General features: G+C 54.1%; 3 protein-coding genes across 5 annotated transcripts in view; all 3 read left to right on the forward strand.

The window, feature by feature from the left end:
* The first annotated feature begins 555 nt into the window (after positions 1-555).
* Positions 556-3812, forward strand: UBL7 (ubiquitin like 7). Its single transcript, XM_071754574.1, has 5 exons — positions 556-991; positions 1216-1335; positions 1919-2001; positions 2083-2167; positions 3692-3812. Exons 1-5 carry the CDS (start codon positions 808-810, stop codon positions 3751-3753), a joined length of 534 nt encoding a protein of 177 aa, XP_071610675.1. The 5' UTR covers positions 556-807; the 3' UTR covers positions 3754-3812.
* LOC139801238 (ubiquitin-like protein 7) lies at positions 3754-7676 on the forward strand (the record flags this gene model as incomplete). The annotated part of the gene is made up of 6 exons (XM_071755273.1): positions 3754-4396; positions 4754-4803; positions 5849-6016; positions 6599-6721; positions 7136-7299; positions 7490-7676. Coding segments are annotated over 5 exons (1122 nt in total), but the record flags the coding sequence as incomplete, so codon positions are not given.
* A 136-nt stretch (positions 7677-7812) lies between these two features.
* Positions 7813-26629, forward strand: part of SEMA7A (semaphorin 7A (JohnMiltonHagen blood group)) — a 37345-nt gene continuing 18528 nt past the window's right edge. The window contains exons 1-3 of one of the 3 annotated variants that reach the window (XM_071754573.1): positions 10812-12828; positions 13182-13243; positions 15692-15801. Coding sequence is in view for 1 of the 3 variants with exons in the window: in XM_071754571.1 (XP_071610672.1) it covers positions 20295-20406 (112 nt within the window). In the remaining 2 variants the exon portion in view is untranslated. Of the gene's footprint in view, positions 7982-10811; positions 12829-13181; positions 13244-15691; positions 15802-16047; positions 20407-26629 lie in introns of those variants that run through there. The other 2 variants (XM_071754572.1, XM_071754571.1) reach the window with 2 other exon arrangements.

Raw genomic sequence — 26629 nt, forward strand, 5'->3', positions numbered from 1 at the left:
GCTCCTTTTTTGGGAGAAGCAGCAGACAGAGCTGGGGCTTGCCCGTTGCCGGGAAGCTGGACCCCTCCTGCTCCACCCCGTCGTCTTTCCCCGGAGGAGGGGTGGAAACCTCTCCGTTAATCGCCGGTACCGGGAGGGCCGCGCAGGCCCGGCCGCTCCTCGCCCCCCGCCCCTCAGGGACCGCCGCCTGCCGCCGCTCCCCTTTTATCCCCTCGGTCGGCCGCTGATTGTCCCCCTCTCTCTCGTCACGCCGCGGGCAGCCAATCAGCGGCGTCCTCATCCCGGCGCCGCCTGAGCCCTCAGCGCTCCTCCCTCGGAGGACTCGGTTTCCCAGGGTGCATCGCGCACCCGCAGCACTTCCGCTTCCGGTACGTCCCGGGGCGGCGGGCAGAGCGGTGCTGCGGGGGGGCTGCGGGCTGGGGCTTGGGCGGCGGGAACGGGGTCGGGACCTCCGGGACCCCTGGCACCTCCGGTACCCCCGGCATGCCTCGCTGAGCGGCCGCATCGCCCTCTGTGTACCGGCAGAGGGGGGCTCGGGGGCTGGGGGATGCGCCTGGCGGGCCGGACCTTACTCTTGGCGTCTTCTCCGCCTCCCCGGGGGGTTTGTGCCTTCCCTCACCCCCCACATGAGCCTTGAGGCTGGGGTAGGAACCTGAAAATCCCGGCCCTGTGCTGGTCCTGCTTGTGTCCTGCCCCATGGGGGGGGCCTGGGAGCGTCTTAGGGCTGCGCGGCTGGGGCAGAGCCTGACTTGGCTTCGTTTTCCTCCTTTCCTAGAGGGCCTCAGGGCGGCTTTCTGAGGAGCTGCCATGTCCCTGCCCGAGTGGCACATCGCCGTGAAGCTGGCAGATCAGCCCCTGGCTCCCAAATCCATCCTACATTTGCCGGAGACAGAGCTGGGAGAATGCCCTCTGGGTGGCTGCAGCATCTCCTACCTCAAGCAGCTCATCACTGGCAAACTGCAAGAGTCTGTCCCGGACCCTGAGCTCATTGGTAGGTGCCTGGGAGGGGGAAGGGGGAGTCCTGGCAAAGCCTTTTTGTAACACGTTTGCTTGGGTGCCCTTGGTCAGAAACCTCCTGGCTTGTGCTTCTGAGGTCTCTTAGGGCTGCCTTGGCTAGAGGGGAGGTTGTGCTTTCCCTGTGCTGCAGGGGGATAACCCCCAGGCCCTGGCTGAGGCTGCTCCAGGTGTTTATCTGGAGGTGTTTCCCTCCCCCAGATCTCATCTACTGTGGCCGGAAGCTGAGGGATGAGCAGACCCTGGATTTTTATGGGATCCAGTCTGGCTCCACTGTCCATGTCCTGCGGAAGTCCTGGCCTGAGCCTGACCAGAAGCCAGGTGAGGAGAAGGCAGGGGGGGGATCATCTCCTCAGGTGTGCTGGGTGTGGGCTGAGGAGCAGCTTCTCTGGTTGATTCTTTCCTGGGAGGCTGCTCTGAGGCTTGGAGGGAGGGCTTGGCTTGGTGTGTTTGTTTGGGAACCCTCCCCTTCCAGCAGCAGGAAGTGGGTGTTGGTGTTTTCCTGCTGATGGGAGAGCTGAGGAATGAGCCAGGGAATGTGGGGGGGGTGAAATCCCTCCCTTGCCTGACTGTGACCAACTGCAGAGTGTTGCCAGAGGCTGGGGGACAAAGTCACTCAGCTGGCCGAGCAGCCTGGGTGTTTCCGGGCTGCCTGACTGCAGAATAAGGGGTGACAGTTCAGAGCTGTCCCTACAGCTCCTGTGGGGTGTCCTGTGTGGTGTGTAGGGGAGGTGACTGCAGACACCCCCAGCTCTGGGGCTGCAGGAATCACTCACAATCATCTTGTCCCTGCCCTGCTCCTCCGGAACGGTCAAGTCCCCTTGGATTAAAGGGTGTGTGGAATGGTTGGTGAAGCTTCCAGAGGGAATAACCTGTGTTCCTTCCCTTGTTTCCCTTCCCTCAGAGCCTGTGGATAAGGTGACAGCCATCCGGGAATTCCGGGTGCTCCACGCTGCCCTGCACAGCAGCCCTGCCTACAGAGATGCAGTGAGTGGGGCTTCCTGCCCTCCTGCCGGGCTGCATCCTGGCTGGAGAGATTCCCTGAGGATGCTCTGATGTCTCTGGTAGGTCTTCAAAATGCTGGGGAACAAGGAGTCTCTGGATCAGATCATCGTGGCCACTCCCGGCCTCAGCAGTGACCCTGTTGCTTTGGGTGAGTCTGGGTGTGATCCAGAGGGGCTGAGAGCAGCCCAGTGACCACAAGCGGTGTTGGATTCTTGATACAGGGAAGGGAGAGTTTCCCTTTTCTGGAGAAAATGTCCTTTTCTGCTCCTTTTGTGGTACATAAGTGTCAGGGGTTAACACCGGCCCGGCAATAAACCAAATGGCAGATGCTCTCTGTTAATCTCTCTCTCCTCCCTGAGAAGGAAAGCAGAGAGAATAAGGAAGGGAGACTGATGGGTTGGAAACTAAACTACACAGCTTTAATGAAACAGTAATGATAAATAGGAAAAAATTACTAAATCTATACAAATAGACAGGAAAATTGATCCCAGGTTCCTCCCCCCCCTCTCCCAATAACTCTCACGTCACCACAGAGGCTTCAGGGCAGCCCTGGGAAAGTCCAGGCTGGAATCCTGGGGTCAGCAGCAGTTGGGAGCTGGAGGCAGGAACACACAGATCCAGGCTGGCATGGATCAGGAGCACAGGCAGAAGAGTGGACAGAATCCTCCTAGGATGCTGAAGCAAACAGGGACAGGCAAAGAGGGGAAGCAGGAAGGGTGCTTTGCAGTTCCAGGGTGGTGGCTCTGTGGTGGTGGGCAGAGGAAGGGATGGAATCCTCCCAGGATGCCGGGTGAAGGAAGGGAAGCAGGAAGGGCAGGAAACTGGAAGCTGGCTTGGCCCTTGTGATCCCTCAAATTTATACTGAGTATGAGGTGTATGGGATGGAATCCTCTGTTTGGTCAATTCTGGCCAAATCTTGTCTGTTCCTCCCTAAGGGAGGGTTTCAGGTGTGACCTCTTTACTCCTTTTCTCCTTCTGGAGGGCAAAATGTTCCTCAGAGCTGAGCAGCTCCTTGGTTCTGCAGCCCATTCTCCAGCAGTAACTGTAACCATGGAGTGGGATCAGTCCCAGGAGCAGACACTGCCTGAGAAACTTGCTGTTCATTTCAGCAGTGCAGCTCCTGACAAGAGACTGAGCTGAAAGCAAAAGTACAAGAGAGAAAATCCCCTTTATCCTGGCCCAGCCCAGGACAAGAAGTCAGGTGTCAGAGCTGTGCTCTGCTGGGGATGGGTGCTGGCTTGGAAAGGATCAGGGATGTGGAGCTCAAAGGAGAGCAGGGAGGGGGATTGGTGTTCTTCGCCAGCTGCAAAGCATCCCAGGAATGTTCATTGCATTTAACCAGCCTGGGAAGTCAGCAGCTTTTTTGGCACCAGGCTTTGGGGCAGGTGGAAGGTGGGGTGTTTGTGGTGGGGGTGAGCTGGGTGCCAGGTTTGGGCCTGACCTAGAGGTGTGAGATCTGCTGGGAAGGCCTCGTTCTTGGGGTGTGTGGCTGTGGCCAGGAGTCCCCCCAGGAAGATGCAAAAGGCTTCAGGCAGAACAATAATGGAATAGTTATGGTGTCTTGAAGTGAGTTGGTTCCTGTTTGTTCTTTTGCTTTTTCCCATGGCCCTTGTTTGTCTGGCTCCTGTTCCCTGCATCCTGTCTCTCACTCCTGTTTCCTGGTCCCTCCCAGGAGTTCTGCAGGACAAGGATCTCTTCTCAGTGTTTGCAGACCCCAACATGCTGGACACATAAGTTGTGTGTGGTGTTGTCACACTCTGTCACACACAGAGAGTTCTGCTCTCTCTATCAGCACAGACAGGCCAGGGAGGGCAGGATCAGGCTCCTCTTCCTCAGCAGCAGGGAGGAAGGACCCAAGACTTGGATCCACAGCTCCCTCCAGCCAGGGGTGAACCCCCAGAGCAGCAGGGGGGTAATGGGGCTGTGGTCACACCCAGCCCATGGGCTGACACTGCTGATGCACCTCAAGTGTGTCAGGCAGAATCTCTGCACCACTTTGGGATTTCTGCCTGGAAGAAAAGAGCCCCCGAAAGTTCTCTGCCTGCAAAGGAGACGTTTCCACCCCCCCGAGGCTGTGTTTTCATCTTCCTTCTGCACCATAGTGAGGCTGAGACTTTCTCGTCCTCCCTTCATGGCTCCAACCTCCTTCCTGCAGGGAGCTGCTCCCCTGGGGAGGGGGTGTCAGGGGAGTGGGCTCAGCACAGCCTGAGGGGAGGGGGTTTCCTTTTCCCACTCTTGCTCTCCAGGCTCATTCCAGCTCACCCAGCTCTGGTCAATGCCATCATCCTGGTTCTGCACTCAGCAGGCAGCACCCCCCTCCCAGCCCCAGAGACCTCCTCCCGGGCCATGGCTTCCAGCTCCTACAGGGACATGCCAGGTACCTGCAGCCCCACAGGGGAGGGGGCAACCTGCAGAGATGGGGGGCTGTGGGCTCTGCAGCCAAGTGGGTGCCCTGGGCTGGAAGGAAAAGAGAGGTTGGAGTTCCTGAGCTGGGGAGATGCACTGTGGGCTGAGGGGTTTTGCTCCCTGTGAGGCATTTTACTTCAGGGCCTCTCCCAGCCAATCTTTTCTGGTGACTTGGAGGCCACAGCACTCTGCTGGCCTGTTGGGCAGAGGGATCTGGCTGCTGCTCACCTGCTGCTGAGGCACAAGCACCCCACAGGTTCCTCACCTGGGGCCTGACTCCCGCCAGCACCCACTTTTCTGAATCTCTTGCTTTTCCTCTCTGTCCCAGGTGGCTTCCTCTTCGAAGGTCTCTCTGATGATGAAGATGACTTCCACCAGGTAAGCAGCCAGCTCTTCCTGTGGCCCTTCAAACCTCCAGAACTTTCCTCTCTTCTTGCCTCATGACCAGCAGGAGCTGCTCTGGCTCCTGGGGATGTTGTGGAGAGAAACACCTCAGTGGGGTTGTGCTTGGGGGTGCTCTCTGAGTTGGGTTTTTGTTGAAGCACAGCTCAGAGAAGCTCTTGTGCTCAGTGTAAACCCCTTCATAGCCCAGGTGGTGCAGAGAGCAGGCTGTATGCAGGCTGAGAAGCCACGGCAGTGTGGAGCCAGCCCCCTCTGGGGCAGGGACCTCTTCCTTCCCTTCCAAAGCAGAAAATCTTTTCTCTGAGAAATTGCAGATTTTTTATGTAAAAAAAAGTGCTTGTCCATAGCATTTTTGCTTTGCTGCAGGCTGAGAACACTTTGTTTTTAAGCTGATGGATGATAGATTAAAAAGTTTACTGCCAGTTTCTGCCCTTCTCAGAGGAACACACTTGCTCTGGGTTTTTTTTTTCAGTCGAGCAGAGGTGTTGGACTGGATGATCTTGGAGGTCTCTTCCAACAATAACATTCTGTGACCTGTTCCCACTGAGCCTCCTCCTTCTCTGGATGACTATGGGAGGGCTGGGGGCCTTGCCAGGGTGACCCCCAGGTTAGGGAGGCTCAGGCTGGATGTTGGGAAACATTTTTTTCACTGTGGGGGTTGTCAGGCATTGGAATGGCCCAGGTCAGTGGTGGAGTCAGCATGCCTGGAAGTATTTAATAGGTAATAATTCATTAGGTAATTAATGAGGTATTTAATAGTTAGATTTTATGGTGTTGGTCAGAGTTTGGGCTGGATGATCTTGGAGGGAGGCCTAAAACATTATGTGATTCAGGTTTTGTTGGGGGAGGAAGCACCTCTGGTCCATCCTGTGGGTTTAAAAAGCTTCACACTCCTTTTTTCAAGTGCTGTAGGAAAGGGATCCCAGGGAACGAGCACAGTAGGAGCCAGATCTTCCTGGGACACAGCCACCAGCATCAAGAGGTGGTTGTGTTGGTTTGGTTTTTTTCCCCTTCCCTGCAGAGCACAAGATCCACCCCCTCCAGCAGCACCCCTGGTTCCCGCCCGGTTTCCCTCGGCTACACGGGGGCTGCAGGACCCCGGCCCATCACCCAGAGTGAGCTGGCCACTGCCCTGGCCCTGGCCAGCACCCCAGAGAGCAGCTCCCACACACCCACACCTGGCACACAGGTATGCTGTGACACTCCTGGGCTCTGAAACCAGCTGGTGAGACACTTCTGGGCCCTAAAACCAGCTGGTGAGGCACTCCTGGGCTCTAAAACCAGCTGGTGAGGCATTCCTGGGCTCTAAAACCAGCTGGTGAGACACTCCTGGGCCCTAAAACCAGCTGGTGAGACACTCCTGGGCCCTAAAACTGGCTGGTGAGGCACTCCTGGGCTCTGAAACCAGCTGGTGAGGCACTCCTGGGCTCTAAAACCAGCTGGTGAGGCACTCCTGTGCTCTGAAACCAGCTGGTGAGACACTCCTGGGCCCTAAAAGCAGCTGGTGAGACACTCCTGGGCTCTGAAACCAGCTAATGAGGCATTTCTGTGCCCTAAAACCAGCTGGTGAGACACTCCTGGGCCCTAAAACCATCTCCTGACCGAGCACCAGCCCTGCTGAGGTCTGGGAAGCCTTTCTGGGGTTGTTTTTTGTTTTTTGTTATGTCTGGAGTCCCCTCCAGTGGGAAGGTGGGAGTGCAGCAGGCATTGCTCTGTGCTGGCTTTGGTACCAAGTGTTCTCCTGATCCACAGCCAACTGATTTCCTCCTAGGGTCACTCCTCAGGGACCTCCCCTATGTCATCCAGTGTCCAGTCAGGAACACCCATCACCAATGACCTCTTCAGCCAGGCCTTGCAGCACGCCCTGCAGGCCTCAGGGCAGCCCAGCCTGCAGGTCAGTGGTGCAGCCTCTCCCTTGGGGAGCCCCTGGCAGCTCTGTGTCATCAGCACCTGGAGCCTTGCAGGGTGGAGGGGGTTCTTCCAGCTGCCTCCTTTCAGCTGAAAGAGTGGCACTCCCAGGAGGTGTGATAGACTGGGGCAAAAGTACTGGCTGGAAGCAGGGAGGGGGTGGGCTGGTGGATTTGGGGAGTTTGCAGCCAGACTTGGAGCTTTCAGGATCTTTTTGAGTGCTCAGCATTGCACTGGTGGGCCAGAGAGAGGTGGGAGGGTGCAGCATGGAAGAGCGAGTTGCAAGGGGGGGCTGTGCTGTTTCTGTTTCTCTCACACCTCCCCTTTGTGTCCCCTTTGTGTCCCCTTTGTGTCCCCTTTGTGTCCCCTTTGTGTCCCCTTTGTGTCCCCTTGTCTGTAGAGCCAGTGGCAGCCACAGCTTCAGCAGCTGAGAGACATGGGCATCCACGATGATGAGCTGAGTCTCCGAGCCCTGCAGGCCACTGGAGGGGACATCCAGGCTGCCCTAGAGCTCATCTTTGCTGGTGGGGCTCCCTAGCTTTTGGGGCAGGAGAGGCTGGACTGGTGAGTTGCACTGAGGTGGTTGTGATGTTCCTGGGTTTGGGAATTGGCCCTGAAACTTCCCTGCCCCAGGGCTCCTCCCTCCAGCACTGAGCTGCAGGGCTGGCTGCTCCTTTCCTGGCAGTGTGCTCCTGTTGGAGAGCACTGACTGTGCTTGAGCACAGCTCCTCCAGCTCCACATCCCTTTCTTCAGCTCCTTCTGGCCACCAGAACTTGGTCCAAGGTGGAGACAGAGGTGTCCCCTGTGTGATGGAGGATGCAGCAGCCTTAGGTCTGCAGCACCAGGCTCTGCTGCCCCTTGTTTCCTTCCTGCCTCGGTCTATCTCGGGTGGCTGCTGTGGTCCCTCTGTGTTTGGCTGCATTAAATGGACTCTACTCACTCTCCTGTTGTTTGGGTTGTGATCTGTGCCAGGGTTGTGTTCCAGACCTGCGGGAAGCTCTTTCCCTGCTGCAGGGCTGCTGGTGCCTCAGCAGAGGGCACTCTGAGGGAGCAGAGCTGCTGCTGGGAGGGGACAGGGTTTAGGGCTGGAGCTGACCCGGGTCAGGCAATGCACAAGAAGTTGAGATGTTCTTCAAAAAGGTGAAGAACAGGAGAAGGAGAAACATCCAGAAACCTGTCTGTGGTGTTGGGTGAGGCTGGTGAATTCCTGCCAGTTGAGGTGCAGAATTCGAAGGCCACCACAAGGTGACATGAAGAAATAAAAAGACAAGGCCACGGGTTGAGGCATTGCAGAAAAGGACCTGGGAGTCTGGATTGCCAGGAAGCTGAACATGAGCCAGCAGTGTGCCCAGGTGGCCAAGAAGGCCAATGGCATCCTGGCCTGGATCAGGAACAGCGTGGCCAGCAGGTCCAGGGAAGGGATTCTGCCCCTGTGCTCAGCTCTGGTGAGGCCACAGCTTGAGTCCTGTGTCCAGTTCTGGGCCCCTCAGCTCAGGAAGGAGATTGAGGTGCTGGAGCAGGTCCAGAGAAGAGCAAGGAGGCTGTGAAGGGATCCAGCACAAGTCCTGTGAGGAAGGGCTGAGGGAGCTGGGGGTGTTCAGTCTGAAGAGGAGGAGGCTCAGGGGAGACCTCATCACTCTCTACAACTCCCTGGAAGGAGGTTGGAGCCAGGGGGGGGTTGGTCTCTTTTCCCAGGCAACTCTCAGCAAGACAAGAGGGCACAAGAGGTCTCAAGTTGTGCCAGGGGAGGTTTAGGTTGGATATTTTAAAGAATTTCGTTATGGAGAGGGTGATCAGACATTGGAATGGGCTGCCCAGGGAAGTAGTGGATTCTCCATCCCTGGAGATATTTACGAAGAGCCTGGATGTGGCACTGAGTGCCATGGGCTGGGAACCACGGGGGGAGTGGATCAAGAGTTGGATTTGATGATCCCTGAGGTCCCTTCCAACCCAGCCCATTCTATGACTCTATGATTGGCCAGGGAGTGTGAGGTGCTGATAGATGGCTTGGGAGAAATGCCTGGTCTGTGACACAGGTGAGCCTGGCTGCAACCAGTGTTTTCTGAAGTGTTTTTTTCATTCCAAGTGCCCCCTTTGCAGTGCCCTGCACCTGAGCTGCGAGGGCAATCCAGAGTGTTTGCCTGTAATTACAATCCACGGGAGCTGAGAGAAGCCAGACCCCAGCTCAGCTTCACTCTGATTGTTCCACTGTGATTAACAAGGCATGAAGATATCTGCTTTGCCTGAAATGCCACCCTGTGTTACCAGGGAAGCTAAAAGCAGAAAATCCTCCCCTACCTTCATCCTGCCTGTGTTCCCCTCTAATTCCTCTCCAGCTTACGGGTGTTTGCTGATACCATCTCAGCTATCACCCAGCAAAGCTGGATTGTTCTCCCCAGGGCAGCCCATTGACTGAGAGAGACTTTAATCCTCTGGAGAGGATTAAGCCTCTCTGGAGGGAGGGTCTGGTTTTATTTTTCAATATGTAGGAGATAAGTTGTGATGGACATAACTGGCTTTCCAGACTGGACAGGCCCTTCCGGGTTCCTGCCCTCACTGCCTGCTTTGGAATCCCACTCCAGATGATGTCTGTGATCTCTTGTGTGTGAAAACTGATTAATTTGTTCCCATCCCTGCTGTCTTCCTTCCTTGCTTTGCTGGGGGAGTGGATGGCATCTGCACAGCATCCTCCCTTCCTTCCCTGCAGCGGGGACCAGCCCTGCTGTCAGCCCAGCCTCACTCAGGATTAGCTGGATCGTTGTTGCTGCTGCCCAAAGCTGGGAGGGGTTTTCAGGCTCTCACGGGGCTGGCAGGGCTTGTTTTGGGATGAGGGTGTCAGTTCTCAGCTTGGGTTTCTTGGTTGTCCCCAAGTGGTATTGTTTTGGTTTGTAATTTTTTCAGGCCAGACCTTTCCCTTACGACTGGATGAGGGGAAGGCTGTGGATGTGGTCTACCTGGACTTCACCAAGGCCTTTGACACCATCTCCCACAGCATACTCCTGAAAAAGCTGTCAGCCCACAGCTTGGACAGGGACACACTGTGCTGGGTTAGGAACTGGCTGGAGAGTGGTAGTGAACGGGGCTGCCTCAAAATGGCGGCTGTGGTGTCCCCCAGGGATCAGTGTTGAGCCCAGTTCTGTTTAATATCTTCATCAGTGATTTAGATGAGGAGATTGAGTCCATCATCAGCAAATTCTCAGATGACACTAAGCTGGGGGGGAATGTGGATCAGCTGGAAGGCAGGAGGGCTCTGCAGAGGGACCTGGACAGACTGGAGAGTTGGGATGATCCCAATGGGATGAGGTTCAACACAACAACCCCATGGGGAGCTCCAGGCTGGGCACAGAGTGGCAGAAAGGGACCTGGGAGTCTGGATTGCCAGGAAGCTGAACATGAGCCAGCAGTGTGCCCAGGTGGCCAAGAAGGCCAATGGCATCCTGGCCTGGCTCAGGAACAGCGTGGCCAGCAGGTCCAGGGAAGGGATTCTGCCCCTGTGCTCAGCCCTGGGGAGGCCCCAGCTTGAGTCCTGTGTCCAGTTCTGGGCCCCTCAGCTCAGGAAGGAGATTGAGGTGCTGGAGCAGGTCCAGAGAAGAGCAAGGAGGCTGTGAAGGGATCCAGCACAAGTCCTGTGAGGAAGGGCTGAGGGAGCTGGGGGTGTTCAGTCTGGAGAAGAAGAGGCTCAGGGGAGACCTCATCACTCTCTACAACTCCCTGAAAGGAGGTTGGAGCCAGGGAGGGGTTGGTCTCTTTTCCCAGGCAACTCTCAGCAAGACAAGAGGGCACAAGAGGTCTCAAGTTGTGCCAGGGGAGGTTTAGGTTGGATATTAGAAATAATTTCTTTATGGAGAGGGTGATCAGACATTGGAATGGGCTGCCCAGGGAAGTGGTGGATTCTCCATCCCTGGAGATATTTACGAAGAGCCTGGATGTGGCACTGAGTGCCATGGGCTGGGAACCACGGGGGGAGTGGATCAAGGGTTGGATTTGATGATCCCTGAGGTCCCTTCCAACCCAGCCAATTCTATGACTCTATGATTCGATCCCATGTTTTGCCTGCAGGAATTTATTCTGTTACGCCTCTTCCTCCTTCTCCCTGCTTTCCCAGGTACTTACGAATCACCTGGGAATAACTTATTTTCCAGTGCCTTTTCCCCAATGGCTTTCCTTGGCTGGCAGCACCAGATCCAAAGGCTTTCCCTGAACTGGCTCTGGCAGGGAACTTGGCGTACGCGAGGCGGGTGCTGCCGGCGCTTCGCTTCCCTCCTCTCGCCTGCCTGTGGCTGCCCAGAATAGATGTGCTCAGCAACCAGGCAAATTTAGAGCTGCAGGGATGGGAAGAGAAGCTCTGCCTGGCACCTGCAGGGCTGCTGATGGAGGAGGAGGAGGAGGAGAAGGGAAACTTTGATGCAGGAGCTCTTTAGGAGGGTGAAAGCTCAGAGTGCCTCAAGAAGGGGCCAAGGGAGTGCTGCCTTCCCACCTGCTCTGGTGGCCCAATGTCTCCTGCCTCCTGCTTGGAGACAAAAGCCATGCTGGCAGCCACCTCTGCCTGCAGGGAGGGGAGAGAAACCTGCCAGGGAGAGGCCTCAGGAGGTGCAGAGTCTCTTGGAGAGGCCCTTGGCCTGGGGTTGTAGCCAAAATGTGGTTGATGAGGGTGTAGGGTCTTGTCTGAGCCCATTGTCCCGGTCATTGGAGGAATCCCAACAAAATGGGAATGTCACTGGGAGATCCTGGGAGTCGTTGCTGAGAAAGCAGCAAAGCCCAGGCTCTAAATTGTCAGTTGCTGAATGCAAGAGTTTCTGCTGCTTGGGAAGGAGTTGGGATGTTCTCTCTCCTGCCTTGTCTCTTCCTCCCAATCCATCCTTGGTGCTGCTGCCCTGACACCTTCCCCTCTTCCTGCAGCACCTCTGCTCATTCCTTCCACGTGTGGGCTGGGTGTGCAGCCACCCTTGTTGGGGCTCAGCTTGCCTGACTCCTGGCTGCATGCCCAGCTCCAGTGTCTGCCAGCCAGGCACCCATGGCTTGACCTCCCCAGGCACTGCTGTGGCCAGGAGGTGCTTCGCTGAGCCTCTGGAGGAATAGGTGGAGGTCAGATCATGGTTCCCCAACCTAAGCACTTTCAGAGGGGACTTTCTGATGTCAATTTCCATTTTTCAAGGAGAAATTTGTGCTTCAGTTCCTTCTTTGCCTGGAGTGGAGCTGACAGGGGAAGCAATAACAGCAGCTGTTTGTTCTCAGTCATCTCTATTTCTTCTGCTGCTTGATCATCAATGCTGGCCCGTTGTGGACACCTGCAGGGGTCGGTGGTTTGGCTGGGATCTTGACTCTTCACCATATGTGTCCTTCTCTTCTACTTTAGCTACTTTGATGGCTTTTTTTTTCAGTTTCCACCTTGTCTGTTTTTTTTTTTTCGCCTGAGACACTCTCGAGCTGATCGTCTCCCTGAGGGTGATTTCCCAGCAAAAAGGTTGAGATGGACATGGAACAAAATCTCCCAAGCTTTGCATCCATGATGGCTTCTGCAGCACCCCAGCCTGTGTGTGACTGCCCCCCCTCCCTCTTCCTCTGCTTTCCCAAGGCTGGAGCCTCCCTGGGTGTGAACGCAACTGGGAAGACGGGTCCTAGGAGCAGATGTTGGAGGTATTTGTTGTCTCCCTGCAGATGCAGTCTCACTGGTGTGGGTGTGCTTGGGAAGTTTGTTGAATCAGATCATAAACAGCCAAAGTTCAAAGTTTCAAGCTCTTCAGCCTGGATGTCTGGCTTCAGATGACTCGTCCTGGAGAGATTTCCCCTTATCTCCTCCATGCCCCTGGTATTTCAGACTGTTTCTCCCTTCCTCCCACAGCCAAGCAGAGGCTCTCAGCATCCCCTGCTTGCAGGACCCTGGTGCAGGAACTAAATCCCTTAAACCTGTGCTGCTGTTTTGCCCAACTTTATCCAGCAACGTGCAGGAGCCAGCAGAGTCCCTGCTGCAATGCCCCTGCTCATTCTGCCTGTCTGTACTGGGCATCTTTCTTTTCTCCCCAGCTGTGTGGGACTCCACATCTTGGCCTCCCAGCTCCTCTCTGGCATCTGAATTCAGAAGATTGGTGAAGGTGACTTTTTCCAGAGCTGCTATGGTGCAGGATGCAGCAGCTCAGCATCCCCCTTGGGATTTTTTAGGATAGGAGTGAGCTCGGGCAGCCCATCAGGATACATCCATGTTGCAAACAGCAGCAAAGAACTTGTCTTTGCAAAGGGCTCTGTGGTTTCCTGGCTGCTTTCAGCTTTGTCCTGGTGGGAAAAGCAGAGGTGTCAGGAAATATGAAGGGAATTTCTAGTTTTTCTGCAGTTAGCTTTGTGCTGATTCCCGGAGGGGGCCAGGCCAGAACAAAGGGAAGGAGGGGATGGCAGGGACTGGTGGGATTTCCTTGGCAATAAGGAAATATTTGCCTTACTCTTCCTTCAGGTAAAATTTCGAGGAAGGAGGAAAGAGTTTTTCTGATGGTGGGACAGCTGCTGAGGAACAAGGTGAGAGCAGGAGAGGTGATTTAATGCTGTGTCCTGTGGGGCTCAGTCCCACTCCTGGCATGAAGCAATGTTCTTCTTTACAAATGAGGAAAGGGGAGCTCTTGCTTTAGTCCTCAAAGCATCCTTCTCAAGCTGAGCTTTGCAGAGCTGGGACTCCCTGTGATGCCAGCACAATAAAGGAGTGTGGGTTTAAGGGAACTGACTGGATCTTAACTTGCTGAAAGCAGAAATGTACTGAAAATGTCATGCCATGAAAATATTTTTGTTTCCCACTATTTATAGTCTTCTAATACTTCAAAATCACAGTGTTTATGAACAGTTGTTTTGTACATAGTAGTGCATGTAGTTCCAGATCTGCCTTACAAGGACACTTGAGCTGAAGAGTATGCTAAGCAAAAGGAAAATTCAGAGGGAAGGGGATAAACATCCCCCTGACTTTGAAATTAAGACAATGGCTGAGGTGCTGGTTTTGAGCATGAAGTTTCCTGTCTTTTGTCCTCTTGAGCTGAGCCTGGAAACTCTATAAACAAAACACAGAAAAAAAACCCAATGCTCCTTAAGGTGAGACCAGAGATTTTGGGGAGCATTTCTGACCAACACAGTCTTTCTAGCTGACTTCTGTGTGTTCCAGGCTGCTGGAATGGTTGGCCCAAAATTACCCAGCTGGTTTTATCTCTATCACTGCAGTAAATACCTTGCAGATACAAGAGCTTGGGCTGCTTGTTCAGAAGGATTTATGAGTTTAGGTGTTGAGTTTGATGGAGAATCTGGAGAGCTGTGGAGGGTGATGAAAGCATCACATGTGTTCATGTAGGATGAGGACCAGAGTCCCTTGTTTTACTGCAGTGGCCAATTGCAGATGCTGCAGAAAAACCTCAGAACAGGGTGGGTAGAGGAAGATCTGTCTCTTGTTAGATTTTCCATCCTCCAGCTGTCAGGTTTAGATATGGGGTGGTTGTGGTTAACAGACCCCACACAACTTCCTTCTTTAAACACAGATGAAGCTGTAGCCCCCGTGCCACCCCACAGCAAGGAGTCCAATGCTTCACCCCCAGTTTCCAAGTCCTTGAGCAGCTGGGAGGAGAGGATCAGGTGCAGCTGGGGGACTGTGTGTGGCACCAGTAACTCCTGGGGTTACACTCTAAAGGGATGGGCAGTGGCCCTGCTTTGATTTGGGGGCATCTGTGGAGCAGCAGCAGGTTCTAAGGAGAGTTGGGCAGTCAGGAAGAAAATTGTCACTTAATCTTGCTAAAGCAGGAATGGTTGGTAATGAGGGGAGAGCTCTGTAATCCCCCAGCAGTGCTCAGCAGGCTGCCCTGGTGTCCCGCAGAGCAAACTCCAAACTGTTTACCTCGGTGTTAATGGCATTGTTTGCATATTCCCATTTCCCTGGCCCTCTTCCAGGGAAGGGGGTAGTGGAGGAAGCCTGCCTGAGGAAGGGCAGATGGGAGGCAGGAAGAAAGAGGAGCTCTTCCCTGCCCGGGGCACTGTCCCTTTCAAAAATTTTGACAGGTCCCAGAGAAAAAAACAAGTCAAACGGGTCCAGCACATGGTGAGATCCTGAGCTGTTCCCACTCTCCTGCTGGAAGGGATGGCGAGCTTCCCATGTCTGCTGGGAGGAGGAACCAGTGCATCTGTGGTGCTGAGCCTTGGTGTCACCAGGCAGGCTCTGAATGGAGGCCAAGGACAGTGCTGAGCTCCAGTCACCTTCCTTCTGTGTCACTTGGCCTGGGGCTGGCTAGCAGGGGCCAAAATAGGCAGGAGGAGCAGGAGGCAGAGCACTCCTTTAGGTGACTCTCCCTTCCTGGCCAGACAGAGACCACTGCTGGAAATACTACGGGCTACGAGGGCTACGAGGTTGACTTCATATCTTTAAATGAGTTTGCTTTCCTGAGCAGCCTCTACTTAATCTTACGTGCCTGGCCAGTTGGGAAGAGCTTCTGTTGGCATGTGTCCCAGCAGCAGCTGGAAGTGGCCTCTTGGGGGACCAGTTGGAAGTGGCCTCTTGGGGGACCAGTTGGAAGTGGCCTCTTGGGGGGCCCAGGGACTTGCTTGGATTCCCCAGAGAAAAATATGGGCTGAAACTCCAAGCTGAGCTATGGCAGAGAATCACAGAATCACAGAAGGGGCTGGGTTGGAAGGAACCTCAGAGATCATCAAGTCCAACCCTTGATCCACTACCACTGCAGTTCCCAGCCCATGGCACTGAGTGCCACATCCAGTCTCTTCTTAAATATCTCCAGGGATGGAGAATCCACTGCTTCCCTGGGCAGCCCATTCCAATGTCTGATTTGTGTATGACCAGGAGGAGCTGCTAAAGGGGGCTCAGGAGGTTGGGGGTGGATGCTGGACCCTTCTTTGGAGTGGTCAGAGCAGGTGGGAGGTGCAGGAATTGGGGCTTTGGAGGAGGCTGCTTTGCCCAGCCCTGAAACAGAGACGTTCCCACAGGAGAGCAGAGTCACTGCTCTGCAGCAGGAGGAGATGCTGCCCTGCCATCCAGGCCCTGCTAGGAAACAGAGGAGCCCAGCAGTGAGGAAAAGGAACCCCAACAGTTTCAGGTAAGGCAAAGAGCCTGGTCTGCTGGGCTCCCTGAGGAATACAGCTCTGACATGCTGTGTGGAGTTAAGGTACCAACCTGCAGCTCTCCTGCTGGGAGTTGAAGCAGATCAGTCTCAACAAAGCAACTTATTCCTGTGCTTTTTAACTGTTTTAATCAGGCAGGACTCTACCTGAAGCCTTTGACACCCCTGTCTGAGAGGCTGTGTGTGCTCCTGGCAGCCTGCTTCACCTCCTTGCCTGCTTCCCTGGCTCATTTTTCAAATCCTGGTGGTGGCATTGAGCACATGGGCAGTTCTGAGCCCATTAGTGACCCTTCTGGGGGCAGGAGATGTGATGTGCTGTCCTTCAGCATGTGGGCAGGACTGAGAGGGGAAGGTGCAGTGACCCCTCAGCACCCCCAGGTTCCATCCAGCTCCAGTAGCTGATGGAGGGAGGTGGCCCTTGTGAAAACATCTTGCCTGGAGAGGCTGTGGGGTTGACAGGCAGAACAGTGGCTTTAGAAGGGGATGGGTGAGGTTTCAGTAGCTGTCTGCAGGGAATGTGAGCTGGGGGGAGGATTGGTGTGTTGAAAACCAAATGCAGCAGCTTGCTGAGGAGTGATCTGCTTTACTTCCTGACTTCCTTCACTTGGTCACCTGAGGACTAAAAGGCCCATTGGGCAGTGACAAAAGAAACACTTTTGGAATTTCACTTGGAATTGGAAGTGGAATTTCACTTTTTCCCCCTCTGAATCCATTCCTGTGTAAGTTTGCTTGTTCCCAAAGCCAGAATGCAAGGGGTAAGAAATGAAAGTTCTGGTTTTCCAAAGCTCCCTAATGTCATTTACACTTGTGTCCCAGGCTCATGGCACATCAGTCCCCCCAGCAGCACACAGGCAGGGTTTAACAGCATTTCCCATGCTCTGTATCAAAACTTGCAGTCTCCCTGTCTCAGCTTTTCAGTGGGCACACAGGCACTCGTGTGTCACGAGGGACCCCCTGCACAGCCTCAGCCCTTGGTGCCACGTTCTTTGTACCCTTCTGACAACAGCCAGAGCTTGAGGAGAGCTTGTCAGGTTTGTGGAAGAGGTGGCACAGCAGAGAAACTGGGTTTTGCTGAGATAAGAATGCCTTGAGTAGTTTTTCCATGTAAGGTGTGTTCAGACCCGTCACAGCTCTCAGCTGTTCTCATTACTGACCTGGGGTTAGCAGGAGGTAATTGATTCATCCTTGTGCATGATGTTCTAAGGTAGCTGCCTTTCTGGAAGAAAAAGAGAGGAAAACAGGAGTTCTCCTAAGAGAATGCTTGGGCCACAAGCACTCAAGCAGTTTATCTTTTCTTCAGTCGGGACTAAAACTGTTCCTCTTAAGGCAAATCTGTGCTTTGTGATTTTTAGAAGCTACTTGGAGAAAGCTGCTTTCTGATCTATGCTGGGACAGGGCAGCATGATCTTGAAAAAAAAACTGCGTTGTGGAAGTTTTGCTACGTGAAGTGAGGCAGATGGAAACCTCTGTGGGGGAGCAGGGCTGAGCAAGGAGCTGGTGCCTGGAATCCAACCTCTTGTACCCACGTTCCTTGCCTGTAGCTGAGGACGAGGCAGGTGTCTGAGCAGGTCTGGAGCAAACCCTTTGCTTGAGCAACCTTGAAACCAAGCTCTGCTCTGCTCTCCTCCCATGTGGCCAAGCTGGGCTGCTCCTTGATGAACCAAGTGCAGCTTTGTTAGCAATATCTGCATCTCTGTGGCGCAGCACAGCCTGTGGGGAGCTCATGTTTTTTTTTTTTTTCCCAAGACACTACACTGTGGGTGGCCTGCCACTCCCTTCCACTCCCCAGATATTGCCCAGGTGTTGAAATCACCTCCCCCGGTGTTGCCCTGTGCACTCATCTGATGTTTCTACATCTGTGGGAGTTTGGCTCACCCAGCTCATCAGTCTTGTTGCTGCCCTGGAGGAGCTTAGGGGGAGGAAAAAGAAGGCTAAAGGGAGCTGTGGCTTCTGGAGGGAGCAAAGGCATTTTGATTAAAGCTCAGTTTTAATAAACACCATTCCTTTGAAGAGTCATAACCAGCATTTTTGGAGTGCTTCTTGCTGCTTCCACTGCTGTCACTTTTTACTTCTGCTGCAGGCTGATGTGCTGGTGAGGCAGCAGGAGGAGGTCTGGCACAGAAGTGAATTAAACCTCTGCACACCCAGGTGGCTGCTGAGTCTCTTCCTTAGCAAAAGCAAACAGTGCCCCAGTGTCATTCTGAATCAAGGACCACAGTGCAGTCATGTCCATGGGGTGGCTCAGCTTGGGGTCTAGGAGATGGAGTGGGTATTGGGTATTGTGTTGAAGCAGTAGGAGCCCAGAGCTGAACCCCTCCAGACTCCTGGGTTGGTTTGGTGCTGAATTTTACACACAGGAGCATTGTATTTAGAAAAAAAAAAAACAACAAAACCAAACCTCAAAGCTACCCATGCAGAATCCCCAGAATTGGGAGTTACAGGCAAGGAAAAGGGAAGAGCAAAGGATTTACTGTTCTCATATGGCAGAAACTCTCCTTGTTCAGCTCTCATCAGAACCCTTCTGTATTTCCAGTTGGCAACTTTTTGAGTGGGAGTTGAAAGCCAGTTTCCCAGCCCACCAGCTGCATCATGTCATGGAAGGCAAAGCAGATACTAACATACGCAAGCCCAAATCTGGGGAGGGATGCAAAATGCTAAGTCCCCACGTCTGTTAAGGAACCTGCCTGGCTTGTATGGCTTAGGCTGTTGATCTATGAACAGCGTTTCTTTTTCATCCCTGCCTGTGTAAGAGCCTTACTGCATCAGATATTTTTCAGCAAGCCTTCTCTGCAAGAAAATAAAGAGATAAGAGGGTTCAGCACCTCTGGAAGCAGTGGGGCAGGCAGAGAGATGCATCCACCTCTGGGGCAGGGGGAAATGGGCAGTTGTTTGGAGGTGAGGAGCAATGCAAAAGGGTTCAGGGCCCATTCACCACGTGCAAAAGTGAAAAGCCTGAGCTGATTTGTATCTTCTCACACTGCAATTACCCAAGCAGATATTTGTTTAAAGAGAAAGATAAAAAACCCCAGGGGTAGAGTTGGTGGGAAATTCCTCCGGGTCCTTAAAATTCACCATTAGCTAGCTCATTAGTTTTTTTGCTTCCTCCAAAATGTCCCCCCAGCTCCCCTCCCCACCCTGCTGGGCTCCTTCAGGACCTGAGCAGACCTGGCTCTGGCTTCAATACCAACTTTAAAGGACGCAGCTGCTCCTCTCGTCCTCCGGCGTTCCCCGTGGGGCTCTCCTATTCTGCTCACGTCCAACCTCCCTTGCCCTGCTCTCCTCATTAGCAAACCTCCCAGCACTCCACAAAGACAAGCAGCCCTTCCTCCCTGGCCTCTCAAGAGCTTTTCCTCAGCAAAGTGACTTTCCAAAGGTGGTGTGGCAGGCCAGCCTCAGAATGGGACATTGCTCAGCATCCCAGAGACTGTCAGCAGCACAAAAGTTGGGATCTTAGGGAAGGGGGTGTTTCTTCACCCCAGCTCCCAGTGGGTTTCTGACTTGTCCTCTGGGATGTGTTTTAAGTGCCCTGCTCCCAGGCACACGCCGTGCAAGTTCGACAGGTCTGGCGAGGGGGTGTGTGTTCCAGGGACACAGCTGAGTTGTCATCACATCCTTGGAATTCATCTCGTAGTCTTCCTGCCTTGGGATGATGAGTTCATTTTTGGGGCAGAGCTAGGAGGGGCCCTTGACTTCTCTTTTTTCTTGTATGACCAGCAGGAAGAGGGCTGGGCAAGAGCTGTGCTGCAGCCTCCTGGTGCTGAGCAGGTTCTTGCTGCCTCCATAGCCCTGCCTGGCTTCATGGCCCCAAATCCCCCACTCTGCTTCGCCTCTTGCTTCTTTTGTGTCCTTACACATATTCTCTTTCTGGTTTCATATGGCCCAGAGTGAGAGGAGGGGCCCTTTTACTTCTCCCTTTTCTGGTAGCACCAGCAGGAAGAGAGCTGGGCAAGAGCTGTGCTGCAGCCTCAGGTTTTTGCTGCCTCCACAGCCCTGCCTGGCTTCATGGCCCCAAACCCCCCACCCTGCTTCACCCCTTGCTCCTTCTATGTCCTTACAAATATTCTCTGTCTGGTTTCATATGGCCCCGAGTGAGCATTCCCCTGGCAAGTGGAGGTTGATCACAAGGCTTGGGTCAGCAGCATCGCTTCTCTGGGTGAACAAAGCCATCAGCCTCCCGCTTCCAGGAGGAGGAGGGGAGAAAAAAAAAACCAACAAAAAAATAGAAAGGAGGCCCAAAAAAACCCCTCGAAACCGGCAAGTACCAACTGCTGAGGATCAGATGCTGTCTGAAGAGAGTCACTTTGGGGAGAAAAGCTCATTAAAAAAAAGGAAAAGCCAGAGAAGTTAGCCGGAGTCCCGCCCTCGCTTTGCCATTGGCTGCCCTGGATGCTGCCCACTCTTTTGTATAAGGCAGCGATGCAGCTGTCAGCCTCACAAGCTCCTCATCTCCACGGGCTCAGTAAGTAGGAATGGGCAGGAGGTGGCCTGCTGCCCTCTTGGTGGCCCTGTGGGCCATCCAGCTGGGCGTGGGGACAGCGGGGCGCTCCAAGGTGAACCCCAGGATCATCTCGGCTCCGCAAGGTGAGTGAGCCCCGGGCTGCGGTCGGCTGCAACCTTGAGATGCAGCAGCAGAGCCTGCAGCTGACTTGCTGCTCCCTGGGCCGTGTGTTTGCTACCCGGGCCAGGTCTGTTTCAGAAGACCTGGTCTTTTTTTTTTTTTTTTTTGTCTTTTTTTTTTTTTTTTGTTTGTTTCTTTCTTTCTTTTGTCTCTCTGGGGAGACTTTCGTCTCGTTAAAGTGAGCTGAAATGCCTGTGATCTCAGGAAGGGGCTTCTGGCGTCCTTGGTCGCTTTTAGCTGAATTTTTAGAGCCCTCTTCTTGCCAAGTCCTTTCATTTATATAGCCTTAAAAACCTTTTCCTACAGGCTGGGTTCATTAAGGGCTGTCAAAAAGCCCCAGAACAGCGCAGGAACCACTTCCTTGTAACTTGCAGAGAAAAGGAGAAGTGTATTTACATAATGCAGTTAATTTTCCTATTCACCCTCATACTTACCCCCTTGTCTGCAAAAAGAGTAGCGTGAGTAAATGTTTGCAGAAGATCCGTGGTCTCTGAGAAAATATATTGTACATGTCTGAAATGACACGCAAGGAATTATAATCAGATCTGATCTTAGCAGAAACTGAACAAAGAACTGTTTTCAGCCCAGGGCTTCAAATGTGTCGAAAAGAGCAGGCTGGCGTTTAGGGGGGTTTTATCATGTGTCTTCCAAGCTTTTTGATGAATTCCCCCCGGGGAGGGGAGGCTCTAACAAAAGACCCCGTCTTGTCCCCAGCGGTTCTGCTGCTCGGCGGGTTGAGCCGAGCTGCGGAGCTCACGCTGCTCTGCAGTACAACAGCTCCTCTGTCATTCCTCTTCCCCGGCAACTTCAGAGGACACGAATTTCCCCGTGGTTTATTCTGCGCCATCTGTTATTCTTCTGCTGTGATTTTTTTTCCCTGCCCTTCTCCTGCCCCGGGGCCCGGAGGGGAGGGAAGGGTGGCGGGTGCCCGGCTTGGAGGTGGCTTCTGCCCCTAGCACAAAGGGGAGAGAGGCTGGCAGGGAGGGCAGCCAAAGGTTACTGCTGGTGTTGTGTCATTTGTTTTGTCCTCTGGCAGCTGAAGAAGCTCAGAAAAAGGGTTGGGAGTTAGGGGAGAAGGTGCAGAGCCCGTGTCCAGCCGGGGACTGGAGATTGTGTCCTCTCCACAGATATTTACCCTGGGCCGCTCGGGGCAGGGGGGGGAGGATGAATTGCAGGGGATTTGGGGTGGTTGAAAATGTCTGCCGTGGAGTAAAGCTGTGCTGAAAGGAGGAAAAGGCTTGAGTGGGTGATTTCCCCCCATCTCTATCAGCCCCAAGTATCGTGCTGGGGTCATTGGGCCTTACCCTGGGTGGCTTTGCCTGGGCACAGTGAGGCTCTGTCACCAACACTGAAACCAATTAGTGTGAGGACATCTGCCTGCAAGGAACTGCTTATCCCTGCTCCTCTCTGGATTTTGGAGAGCTTGGCTGAGGCACAGCAGAGGTATTTTAATGAGGGAGTTGTTGGAGGTGTGGCATGCCCCAATATTGCCCATCATCCTGCATCCTGTTTCAGAGATTGCTCAGCATGACCTCTGTCCTTTCAGAAATGGGGCTGTGGGTGTGGAGGAGGGTGGAGAGGAGGCTGAAGGAATGGGACAGGGAGGAAGGGGGCAGGGTGGGTGGCAGGGAGCCCTCCAACTTCCCCAGTGCTCCAGGCACAGGGGATGGCAAGCGCAGCATCTTCAGTAAAACCTGCAAATCAGCACTCTGCTGCTGTGAGCATCCACAGCCAGAGGCTCAGCCTGTGCTGGGGCTGGGGGTGGGAGAGGAGGGTGCTGAAAGGCTGGGTTTGCAGCTCCAGTCCTGGTCCTGGAGGCTGGGAGCAGCAGTGCAGGGCATGTGCAGAGCCCCCGGTGCCAGGGCTGGTTTGCTGCAGCGCTGGCCCCAGCCCTGGGCTCTGCGGGTGCTGGCAGCTCTTCACATAATTAAATTTCTTACACGCCACAGCCCATCACCAGCACCAGGTATGACAACCTCAGCAAAGGCACTTTGAGACGTTACAGGCTTGAGGGGGGAGATTCCTGCTGCTGGCTGGAGCCCAGCTCTCTCCAGAAGGGATGGGTATGTGCAAGGGATCCCCCCCCAGGCTTTGGTGCTGGGGGAGAGGAGGAAAATTGGTGCTGGGCAAAGCTGCATCTCTCAGCCTTACTCCTCTCACCAGCGCCCTGCCAGACCCAGGCAGAGCCCTGGTCTTGCTGGGGGCAGCCTGAACTTCCCAGATGTTCCCCCCACAGTCTCTTGGTGTCCACTTTCCTAGCAAGAAAGAGATGAGGGGGCATTATGAGCTGAGGAAAAAAAAAAAAAAAAGTGTAGCTGTGCTTAGGTGGCCTGGTCCTGAGCTCTTGCTCTGTCCTTGGAGCTGCCTGGGCTTAAGTAGTTTTGCAGCCCTGGGGACTTGGACTGCTGGTGGTGGGTGGCTGGAGCAGTGTGTTCTGCAGACCTGTCTGTCCCTGCACACCCTGTGGAGGAACCATTCCCCAGCAGGGCTTGGCTGCTGCTCCTCTCCTGCCTTTATTTTGCAGGGCAGGAGTGGTGAGGAGGGGACCAGCTGCCAGCCCTGTCTCGATGTGTGCTCGGGAGTGTTTGCCACTGAGGGGAGGGTGAGGGGTCCTGGAGCAGGCAGCACAAGTTCTTGTGCCCAGCTGGGTAAGCAGTTATTGGGAAGAACATCTGACTCTGCAGGGTTTCTTCCTCTTAGGGGGAAGACGCTCGGAGCAAAGGGCTGAGGTCAGCTCCAGACAGACCTCTGGTCATATCTGAAGTGCTTCAGATCCTTTTTACTGACAAGAACTTTGCCCCCCTTCCCCTTTGCAGCTGGGTCAGGGTCTCTCCTGGCTATTGCCCTCCTGAAGGAAGGCTGCTGGTGGCAAGAGCCCTGTCCCTGAGCTTTGCAGAGTGGGAGGGAGTCCAGTCCTACCAGCCTGGGGCACAAGTGTTCCAACCTTGGATGCCATGTCCTTGCCTACCTTCCCTTTCTTTCTGCCCTCACTTTGCCTCTGGGTGCTTTTCTAACTGCATCCTGCCCATCCTGGCTTTGCTTTGGGAAGGTGCATCCCACTCCGACCTCTTGCTTGTCAGCACGGATCTGTTCTGATGAGAGGAGGAGGGAGGGAGCCTGCCCTGTGCCTGGGGCTGCTCAGAGCTGTCCAGGTGACAGAGGGGGCAGAAGCAGCTCTGTGCAGAGCAGGAGGTGGCATCCCAGGCTGCTGGACCAGTGACCAGGATGTCACCAAGCATGGGGAGGGCGGTGAGGACAGCGAGGAGGCCCAGAGCTGGCTCAGGCTCTGATAGCCTGGGGCCTCTGGTACAGGGCAGGAGTCATTTTTAGCTGAAGGTGGTCTTGTCCCTGCTTATTGTGTGAGTGGAGATGTGAGACAAGCTCTCATGGACCCTCTCTGGTTGCCAGCTACACCCAAGGGTAGCGTGGGGTCTAACTGTTGAATTATTCCCCTTTCTCATTAGCAGATGGGGCTGGAAGCTGGTGTGTAGCTCCCAGGAGATAAACAGGTCCTGTGGGGGATGAGCAAGATTGACCCCTGGCCCAGGTGAACTGGCTGGAGCCTGCCCTGGGCCATGGGGGAAGGGAAATGGCAGTCCCTGCAAGCTGCCCACGCTGTCTGAAGTAGCTCCTTGGGCTTTGGCAGGTTCAGCTGCCTCTCCTTGAGCTGGGAAAGCTGTGCCAGTGAGTACCTCCAATGCTGGAAGAGCTCTTCTGGGAGCTCTGCTCTCTCACCAGTGTAGCAGTGGGCAAAGGAAAAGGAGAGCCAGCTAGAGAGGGGGCTGAGCTCTGCTAGGGTGGAGTGTTGGCAAAATGAGAGACTGGTGCTCCCACCAGTGTTGGGGCCCCTCAGGGACAGCAACACTCTTTTTTCTCAGAAGCTGTGGTCCCACGGGTGGGAAACATCTTTGTAGGACAGTTTTCACATGCCACTCTCAGAGCATCAGCCTTTCCAGGAGAAAGCTCCTCTTTTTCCCAGCAAGGCTATTTTCTTCAGACAGCTCATTTTTCACAGGGTGGGGGATGCTGGTATTATAAAATATTGGTTGGAAATATTTTTTGCTCTGCACAGATTGAAAAAGAAAAACAAACCAAACAAACCAAGCGAGTGAATCACAGCCACCTCCTGTTGCAACAGCGTGACACAAAAACACCAGGCCTGGGTGAACTCCTCAAAGTTGTGGCTGCTTCACTGAAATGAAGTGAAAAACTGGGAAAGAGAACCAGATGCAAATTGCTGACCTGCTGCCTAGCTCCGTGCCAGCCCTCGGGCTGATTCAGGCTCTCAATTACATAAAATTGGGCTGGGAAGTTTTGCTGGAGTTGTTGTAGCTCAATCCTTTGAGCAAGCACAAACTCCATCTAAATCTGAACACTCAAGTACTGAGTGCAAGAGGCTCTTTAAAGAAGCTTGTGTCCAAAAAAAGGGCTGGAAGGTGAGTTGGAGGGAGGAAATTGCTTATTTTGCAGCCCGGTCTCCCCTGTCGTGCTACATCCGATGGTGTGTGGCTATTCCTGGTTGCTCCAAGAATAGGGCTTGTTCCTCCTGTTGGATACACTTCTCTTTTCCCTCCCAGCTCCACCCGGTGTGGTTGGCAGTGTCCAAGTGCCTCCGGTGACAGAAAAATGCTCCAAGTGCCACAGGAGGGAGATTCAGGAGCATCTCCTCCCATCTCTGCTAATTTCAGGGCAGCCTAAATCTGGAGCAGCACATAATAAACCCAATATTGCCTCCAATTTACAGCTCTCAAGTGCTGTGAAGGTCCAGCCCCCAGTCTGAACCCTGTTAACCAGTGTCACCATCCTCCTCTAACTGGGACTCCCCAGCTCATTAACCACTGGGGCTGAGCTGTGCACTGGAAGAGAGAGGAAGGGAATTGGGAATTTAAGGAGCTGCCTTGAGGAATGTTTGGAGGGTGCCAGCCAGACACCTGACCTTTGGCTGCTTACCACAACCCTGGCCAAGTTGGGGGAAGTCTGGGGAGTGCCAAGTTTTGGGAAGTCTGATCTGAGCCTCCGGTTTTGGGCGGCTGACGGTAAAGCAGTGGTTTGGCTCTCCAGGGCTGAGTAATGTGGAGCTGCAGCCAAAGGTGGCTGGGAAAAGAATGGATGTTGTTGTGTGTTCCTGCTGGAGGAATGGATGTTGTGTGTTCCTGTTGGGAAAAGAATGGATATTGTGTGTTCCTGCTGGAGGAATGGATGTTGTGTGTTCCTTCTGGGGGGGTCAAGTGGAGTGTTGGGAAAGTCTCCATGGCCTTGTCAGGCACAAAGCCCTGGGGCTGTGGGGCTGAGACCTGGCTGACACTCATTACAGGGGTGGGAAGCCTGGAGTCACAGATAGGAAAGCTGCAAAAAAACCTTCCCAATCCAGAAAGAAATCCCACCCCCCCCCCTCATTGCAGGCAGCAACATCTCTTTGGGTTTGGTAGGGAACTGAATCTTCACCCTGTCTCTAGGGCCACAGACCTTTCTTCTCACCTTTAAACCTCTGCAGAGGCTGGAGGCCCCACGGGGGACCCCACAGGTCCTCCCACCCTCTGCTCAGCTCCTGGCTTCCCTCCCTGGGGCTGGGAGAAGCAAGGATGTGCCCGAGAAGGCTTTCTGGATGCCCTTCCCTCCCCAGCAGCAGGGAGCTGGGAGGTGGCTGCCAATTAAGCTAAAAGGCAAAGTGACTGCTTTGCTGGTGGATATGCAGAGAGGTGCTCAGGGCAATTTTTTGATTCTGGAGAGGTTCTTTTTATGATAAATCAGTCTCTGGAAAGTGATCTTCCTAGTGGGAGGGGCAGCCTTGTATCTCCAGATCGCAGCTCTCCTGCTAAAAGCATCCTTTTGTTGTTCTGCTGATGTTTCAGTGACCGTACAGGAAAAAATCCCATAATCAGAGGCTAAAGTTGCCCAGCTTCCAGCAGGAACACGGCACAGCTCGGGACCATCATTAGGGAGAAGGGCTTGGGAAAGTAACAAAACCTGGCTCTAAATTTAGCACCTGCAATCCGTAGGGTGCAGCGAGCAGCTCGGTTTCAGGGCTGGTAGGGAAAAAAAAAAAAAAGGTACCTGGGATCTGCCAAGCCTTGCTGCCAGCTGCACGTGAAATCCAAGGCTCTGGACTCCCCTTGCAGTGGCACAGGCTCCGGTGCTGCAGAATTTGGGGGGGGCTGAGCGTGCAGGCGTGGGCAGGGGATATCA

The sequence above is a fragment of the Heliangelus exortis genome, chromosome 11 (assembly GCF_036169615.1).
Source record: "Heliangelus exortis chromosome 11, bHelExo1.hap1, whole genome shotgun sequence".
NCBI lineage: Eukaryota > Metazoa > Chordata > Aves > Apodiformes > Trochilidae > Heliangelus > Heliangelus exortis.